The sequence below is a fragment of the Panthera tigris genome, chromosome A2 (genome assembly GCF_018350195.1).
Source record: "Panthera tigris isolate Pti1 chromosome A2, P.tigris_Pti1_mat1.1, whole genome shotgun sequence".
In the NCBI taxonomy this organism is placed as follows: domain Eukaryota; kingdom Metazoa; phylum Chordata; class Mammalia; order Carnivora; family Felidae; genus Panthera; species Panthera tigris.
The window spans coordinates 117,722,821-117,731,057 of record NC_056661.1 but is presented as its reverse complement, the minus strand read 5'-3'; the positions used below and the strand labels follow the sequence as shown (position 1 = coordinate 117,731,057).

Sequence of the window (8,237 nt, the reverse complement as noted above, 5' to 3'; positions counted from 1 at the left end):
AGAAGGTTTCTTGGGCCTTTTGTTCAATAGTGTATTGGCGTACATAGAAAAATTTTTTTTATTTGAAAGGGAAATATAATTCCTTTATAAAAACGGTAATGATGCAATAATACCAGAGAGGATCCAGCTTTTGAAAAGACTGATTTAGGTTTGTAACATCCGGCCAAACTGAAAAAAAAAACAAAACAATCTGTAAACGTGAAAAATGCTAGATTTGTTTCGAGAGTTCTACATTCCTTGCTGCTCACATTCTGAGAAACTAAACAAAAAAAAATAAATAAAGTTTTTATTCTGAATAATATCCGTGTTCAGAAGGGGTTCTTTGGCCGAAGACGGGGGTCTGCGTGGAATTCAGGCAGAGGCGAACTGGCTTGAGCAGGCCGCGGCAAGCCCTCTAGCTCCGGAGTGGGGCCTGGCCGGGCGGCTCGCCCGGGAGCGCAGCGAATTCTCGGAAGGCTGTAGGAGCTCCCGGAGGCGGGCAGCTTTGCAAACCGCCGAACGCCAGCCCGCTGGGCAGCCTGATTCCCAGCTGCCACGGAGGGGCCAGCCGCAGGCGCAGAAGCTGCGTGAGTGCAGAGTGCGGGAGAAACAAAAGGCCGCGGGCCGAAGCGCGGCGGGGACGCACAGGTGCCCGAGAGGCCCCGCTGGGGAGTAAGGCAGGGCGGTCTTCTCCAAGATCTTCCTCTAGGTCGAAGAGGACCAGTCAATGCCTTAACCCTGGGAATCGCCAGCCGCGCGGAGGATGGCGAGCATTTTTCGAGCAACCGGACTCTCTGTAGATGCTTTTCGGTCCTTTATCGCACTAGGAGGAGAGAATCACTCCTAAAATCGCCACGGGGAGCTAGGAGGCTCGAACCGGACAGCCTCACCGAGGTCTCCGGCTGAAGAAAAGAAAGGCTGAACTCCCAGGAGCCTCCCCGAGCCCTTCCCTGGACTGTTTGAGTCCCAGCTTTGGCTTCATCCTGGAATTTGGGATCTGGCATTCTCTGGATTTATTTCCTCTCCTTCATCCCTCCTCGTTCTCCTTCTGTGGCCCCAGGGGGAGGAGGGGAGATAAGGGAGATTGGCATCTTTCTAATAAAAATGCAATTTTATAAGTATTTCTTTCTCATGATGCTTCAGGAGCTAAATGTTACATTTCTACTCCTGGATTTAAGATAAGGCTACCTACTGACTGGCTGGCAGAGGCAAAAGCAGGCACAGGAAAGGGAAATATTTTCATCTTCAGATTAAAGAACTGCTTGGAGAAGGAACCAAATTCAGAAAGTGTAAGCCTCAGAACTGTATCCCCATCAACATCCCCTTTCTAAATTGGAAGCAAGGAACCACCTGCGTCTGGGGATCAGAAGCATCTGATGTGAGAAATAAATCCTCCTTCTCCCTGGATTGTATCTTTCAGAGACGGAGGTGAAAAATGTCGCCATTTTGTTTGCAATCCAAAATATCCATCATCATGGCCACTATCTTTCCCCTGAGAAGCTCCCTCAGCTGATCTTTAGAAACAGGCACTGGAGCCATTTTTGGGTATCTCCTGGGTCCACGGGAGCTGCTTTTAGGGAACCTTTTCACATTTTAAGAAAAAGAAAAAGGCTCTGAAGGTATAAAGCCAGGTAGCTGTAGGGATCTGAGTTTTTCTCTCACAGCCAGAGATGCTTCTCCCATATCTGTTCAGGGGCTCCTGATACACATTTTTTTTTTCATTTTTGAAAGAGTTTGGGTTACAGAAGGAGTAGATCTACTCCCCACCCCACCCCAACCTCCCTGCCGAAATATGGCGCACCTCAGAAATGCAGAGTCTGGAAAACCAGTCTTTGTGAGGACTGGAGCGTCTGCTCTTTTAGTTGTTCAGATCTGAACTGAGCAGGCTAAGCAACACGGAAGTCTTATGAGTAATAATTTTAGAGAAGTGTATAAAATTACCTAGTAAAATAAGGAACAGTGGAGAAAGAGAGACAGAAAGAGAGAGAGAGCGAGCCAGGGAGCTCTATCCATTCAGAGAGGGAAATCTTTCAGGGATATCACTATTTGAACCCGTTTCCAAAATCTGCTATTTAGCTGAGAGGCAACTGGTTTGGAGGAATCCTTCCTCCCTCAGGACACAGATTTTTAAATGAAATTCCAATATGATTTCCCATATCTTGGCAATCAAAACATTCGTTTTGGGTTTCAAAGAAAAAATATTGATCTCACCTCCAGCTTCCAAGATATTAAAAATAAGTCCTTATTAAAAGATTCCTGGGTTAAAGCAATAGATTTGGGGAAGATTTCAGTGTTGAATGGTCAAAGAAAAGGGTTTGCTTCCAGATGGTGTTTGAATTAAGGCCGCTGAGGCGAGCAGAAAGCTCTCACCCACGCAGCCCCTGACAAAGCCTCAGCGATATGGGGGCAGCGCTGCTCTCTCTCCGTAGCTCCCCCTCCCCTTAACCCCTCAATATTATTTCTGGTAAAAGCAAATGGCAAAAGCCGCTATCCCAGAATCTGCAAAGCACCTTTCCTAAAAGCAGCCTTATAACTCTTTCTGCTGCCAGAAAGATATATTTTAAAAGACTAGTTTTCCTTGTTTACTTGCGTTTCCTGCTCTCCTCTTTGCTCGGCCACATTTGATCTTGGAAAGAGCTCGAAGCTGAAATGTGTTCTTAAGGGCCAGAAGCTGTCAAGGCTTTTGGTGAGCAAGATTGATCGCGCCCAGACTTCCTTCAGAGCTTTGTTTGGAATAAAAGCAAGAAAACTGAAAAACCTCACATTTTCCAAAATAGCATCTCTATCTGTAAGGCAATGCTGTGGGCCAGTCAATGACGGAGGCCACTTTATATGTAATTTCCAACTCAAGCCCCCTTTGATGCCGGCCTTAGAGAAGGAGTCCTAGCCTTGTGCTGCGGTCGGCCTTTCTTGTTTTCTACGTAGATTTTTCTCCCCCACCAACCTCTCTCTCCTTGGCCATCAGAATGATTTATTTTCCTGCCACGGATGCCTGCCGGCCTGGGGGAGTCTGATCACTCGGTCCATTTCAAAGGAAGCAAAAGCGAATCATCATCCTCAGGGTTTGAGGGAAAAGAGATACCTTCAGATTTCTCTCTCAGCCTCCTCCCCTCTTTCTGGCTTGGTGGATTTTTAAAAAGTTATTGTTTGGTACCTAAAGGTGTTATCTTTTGAACCCTCCAGCACAGTCCACGATGCCCTCAGTCTCAAGTCTCCGAATTGGAAAAAGGAGAGAGTGAGCAGAGAAAAGAGAACGTTTATAATTCCTCCTGAGGTTGCCCTCTCTCACCTGCGATGCTGTTGCCCACAACAGAACCTGAGTGCAAACATCCCTGGTGGCCAAGGAGCGGAAAGGTGCGGGAGACAATTTGGGCTGCCAGGGAACACGAATTGCATCTGAACCAACAAGCCCCCAATCAGAGCGACAAGGACCAGGAGAAGAAGGAGAGGGAAAGAAAAAGGGAAAGAGAGAGAGAGAGGAATAAGCGCCTTCTCCTTCCCTGCTGCTAACTTCCAACAGACTTCCTGGAAATCAGAAATACTCACCGCACCCGAGCCCTACGGGTATGAAACCCAGAATGCCAGGAGCCGCAGGAGCCTGCTCCGGGTGGCATTGCTTTGGTTGGTCGCCGCCCTGGCTACAGAGATTTGGACACATGAACCTGGGGTTGTTGTCTTGCTTGGCACATGCATCTATCTTTCTTGAGCCACTCCTGAAAAGTTGATGGCACCGGAAGGTTGGGAAGCTTCGAGAGCCGCCTCCCCGTCTTCCGCTTCCCTCTGGAGCCAGATGCATAGCTGCCTTGGAAAAGCCGGCTAACAATGGGCCGGGGTCCGGGTCCGGCGAGGGGGGGGGGGCGCAGACTCCGAGCTGGGCTTTGGGAGGGGGGCGAGGGCATGCGGGAGGGGTTTGGGGAAGGAGAGGTGGACAGAGGAGAGAGGGAAGGGGACAGGGGGGAAGAGGAAAAGAGGGAAGGAAAGAGAGGAAGGAAAACAGGAATCACTTCTGAGATCCAGTAACTGGTTTTAGAAAAGGCAGAGGAAAATGGAAATAAAAGAGGGGAGACCCCAAAATGAATCCTCTTTTCTGTGTCTTCTCTCTCTGTCTGTCTCTGTCTGTCTCTCTCCCTCCCTCCTCCTTCCCTCTCTCTTTCTTCTCCCAGTCTCATCTCCCCTCTCCCTCTGCTCCTTCCTCCTGCCTTAGCAGAACTTATGTGGCTGGGATGCGGGGCTCTCGGGTGTCAAAACTTTGAAGATTAATGGATTACTTTGTTAATGACTGCAGGCGTCAGACTGAGGTGCTTAGATGATTTGTGAGGTGCGAGGCGTCTTCCCGACAGTCCCAAACAATGCGCGGAGTGTGCGGGGGAGTTAGAGGGCGGCCGCCGGCGGGCCCGGCAGCAGGGCTCACACTCGCACACACTCACACACTCACACACACTCCCAAGCGCACACACCAGGTTCTGTGCTGATCAGGAGGCAGGCAGGCACCCTCGCCCCCACGCACTCCCGGGCATCCCCACCCACACCCACATATATGTATTTTTGCCCTGAAAAAAGTGTAAATAAAGCCTCGCTGGCCCCCAATGAGGCGTTCCTTCCCGACTTTTTTGGATCAATCAAACAGACAGTGGCTTCTTTTGATTAAAGCCCAAATTGTCATTGGGCAGAAGCAATCATGTGACAGCCAATTCGGTCCAATTTCAACCTTGTCTCCATGAATTCAATAGTTTAATAGTAGCGCGGTCCCCATACGGCTGTAATCAGTGAATTAGAAAAAAAACACCCCAGCAGCGATCTTCTATGATAGATTTTTTTTTCCTCTGCTCTCGCCTTTTTCCCGGGCCTTGCCCCCCCAAAGCCCCTCCAGAAGAGGGAACTTTTTCTCCGAGGGGGCTCCAAGGAGAAGGCCATGAATTACGAATTTGAGCGAGAGATTGGTTTTATCAATAGCCAGCCGTCGCTCGCTGAGTGCCTGACATCTTTTCCCCCTGTCGCTGATACATTTCAAAGTTCATCAATCAAGACCTCGACGCTTTCACACTCGACACTGATTCCTCCTCCTTTTGAGCAGACCATTCCCAGCCTGAACCCGGGCAGTCACCCTCGCCACGGCGCTGGCGGCCGCCCCAAGCCGAGCCCCGCGGGCAGCCGCGGCAGCCCAGTGCCCGCCGGCGCCCTGCAGCCGCCCGAATACCCCTGGATGAAGGAGAAGAAGGCGGCCAAGAAAACCGCGCTGCCGCCCGCCTCGGCCGCCGCCGCCGCCGCCGCCGCCACCGGCCCTGCCTGCCTCAGCCACAAAGGTCAGTCCAAAGACTTGGCCCCAGGTCCCGGGACCCTCTGCTCCTTCGGGGCTGCCCGGGGAGCGGTTATGGGGGAGGGGAGCGTGGGCTGGGAGAGAAGGGGGAGAGAGGGAGAGATGCTTGGCTGCCTTCCCTTCCCCTGTGGGCTCAGGAGTGGGTGTGATGGAGAGAAAAGGGATCCTGCGCTGCACAATGAGACATATATATATTTTTAAGAAGGGGGGGGGGAACTTTCCCTAACTTGTGTAATGTGGGATGATTTATTTGAGTTGGAACTGACCTCCTCTTGTCTAGTTGTCCTAGAGTTTGGCTTTTTGACAGTAATGAAGAGTGATAGATCGCTCTTGCTCAGCTAAGCAGCTGATGCATTAATTATAAATTGTGGTGTGGCTAATATAAAGTTTGCTCCCGGATGGAGAGGTTGGGGGGAGCCACAGGCAGGAATCTGGTGGAGGTGGAAAGAGATGGGGTCTCCCCGGGCTGGGCTCCCAGGAAAGGCAGCACAATAGCTCCACTGCATCCAGGGGCGGCCATTTTGTTGCAGTTGATCTTTTCTGCTATATTTATTCTCCAGTGGAATAACCCCGCTCGGACCCCTCCACCTCCAACTGTGCGCGTGTCTCTTGTTGGTTTCCCTTTCCGCAGAATCCCTGGAAATCGCCGATGGCAGCGGCGGGGGCTCCCGACGCCTGAGAACTGCTTACACCAACACGCAGCTTTTAGAGCTGGAGAAAGAATTTCATTTCAACAAGTACCTTTGCAGACCCCGAAGGGTGGAAATCGCAGCGCTGCTGGATCTGACTGAGAGACAAGTGAAAGTGTGGTTTCAGAACCGGAGGATGAAGCACAAGAGGCAGACCCAGTGCAAGGAGAACCACAACAGCGAGGGGAAATTTAAAAGCCTCGAAGACTCTGAGAAAGTGGAGGAGGACGAGGAAGAGAAGTCGCTCTTTGAGCAAGCCCTGAGCGTCTCCGGGGCCCTTCTGGAGAGGGAAGGTTACACTTTTCAGCAAAATGCCCTCTCTCAGCAGCAGGCTCCCAATGGACACAATGGCGACTCCCAAAGTTTCCCAGTTTCGCCTTTAACCAGCAATGAGAAAAATCTGAAACATTTTCAGCACCAGTCACCCACTGTTTCTAACTGCTTGTCAACAATGGGCCAGAACTGTGGCTCAGGCCTAAACAATGACAGTCCCGAGGCCCTCGAGGTCCCCTCTTTGCAGGACTTTAACGTTTTTTCCACAGATTCCTGCCTGCAGCTTTCAGATGCAGTCTCGCCCAGTTTGCCAGGTTCCCTCGACAGTCCCGTAGATATTTCAGCTGACAGCTTTGACTTTTTTACAGACACACTCACCACAATCGACTTGCAGCATCTGAATTACTAAAAACATTAAAGCAAAACAAAGCATCACAAAACAAAAACCCCTTTGACCAGGTGCTTTTGCCTTCTTTTATTCTGAGAGTTGATTTTTATTTTCTTTTCTTCCTGACCTACCCTCTCTCTCCTCTAAATGTGGAAGATTTTCTGTTTAGTGATTCTCCTGGTCCAGTTTCAGAGCCATCTTTTACAGATTATTTTGGAGTTTTAGTTGTTCTAAATCTAATCCAACACCCCTCTATGTGATTTCCTGAAAGCAATATATGAGGCCTGCAAGAAAGTGATCATATACTTGTATCTTCACTTTCTTTTTATTTTTGTATTACATTAGGATGCATTGTCATGAGTATTTTTGGTAGAATAAATTCTCCTTTGCTATAAGTAGCTTTCTTATTTTTTCTCCCCCCTCTTTCTCGAGGCTCATAACGGTTTCTTTTTCTTCTTTTAGTCTAACTTGGTAAATAAAATTCTGGTCACAATTCATCTTCTTTTTCAATTTTAATATATTTATTAAGGGGGCATGTTCAAAGTCTTCAGTAGTCAATAACAAAAAAGAAAGCCAGAACATAGGACTTCTGAGAAATGTTTTTTTTTTTTCTCTCTTTTTAAAGGGAATGGATTTGGTTTTTCAGTGTAGAGGTTCAAGCCATAGATTTAAATTGGTAATAGAAACAGGATTGGGCAGCCTCACAGTTGGGCCAAGCCCAAGCTTTTGAAAGTGGAGAAATAAAAGTGCCTACAGAAACCGCCCAACTCCAGGAAGAAGGAACATGGAGTTTCTTTAACAAGCTACCAGTCTCCAGGTCAATAACTAAGTTATCAACAATTCATTTATTTATACACATTTGTTTCAAACATCTACATTCCAACCCCCTCCCCCACAATCCCCCGGAAACATTTTCAGTGTGGTTGATTAGTCTCCCAGATGTTGATGGGTCCAGGCAAACAGACCTAAAAGGTAGAGAAAACAAAAATAAAACAAAACATGGTTACTAGCTGGAAAATGCACTTCAGAAAGCGTTCTTTCCAATCCTCTGGTCCAGTCATTCTAGGATTCTTTTTTTTCAGGGTCAGAAAAATCAATATTTCATTCTTAAATCTGTTTACATGGCAAATAATGGATCATTAAAGCTTTGAAGCCAGGTTACCAAGTTGAGATTTAAAATGGAGAGTTTCTGCGCCCTAGGTTATAAATTAACCCAGTTTCTAGAGAGAGAAAGAGAAAAAGCACTTTAAATGAAATATCAATAAAATGTAATCTAGGGCACGTTCCTGGGCTGTCTTGCTCCCCCCCCCCTTCTTATATCTCCCCATGCTGATTTTTTCCTTACTGAGCTCTGTTGTGATGGCTACTTACCGTGAGAAAACGCAGTGTGTAAGCAACATGTGTGGGGGGCGGGTTGATTTAGGAACCCGGCTCTTAATAGTTAAGGCTTGGAAGTTACAATGAAATCGCGATCTTTCTCCATGGGTTTGCACCCTATCTTCCTTCACCCTTTTGCCCCCTACATCCTGGCAGCGGCGGAGGCGTGTAAGGACCCCGGCGGGTCTCCAGCCCCAGGCGCGGAGCTGAGCCG

General features: G+C 48.5%; 1 protein-coding gene across 1 annotated transcript; it reads left to right on the top strand.

The window, feature by feature from the left end:
• The first annotated feature begins 4,538 nt into the window (after nucleotides 1–4,538).
• On the top strand, nucleotides 4,539–7,209 carry HOXA2 (homeobox A2). Its single transcript, XM_042968710.1, has 2 exons — nucleotides 4,539–5,282; nucleotides 5,928–7,209. The coding sequence occupies exons 1-2, from the start codon at nucleotides 4,892–4,894 to the stop codon at nucleotides 6,665–6,667; spliced, it is 1,131 nt and encodes a 376-aa protein (XP_042824644.1). The 5' UTR covers nucleotides 4,539–4,891; the 3' UTR covers nucleotides 6,668–7,209.
• The last annotated feature ends 1,028 nt before the right edge of the window (nucleotides 7,210–8,237 follow it).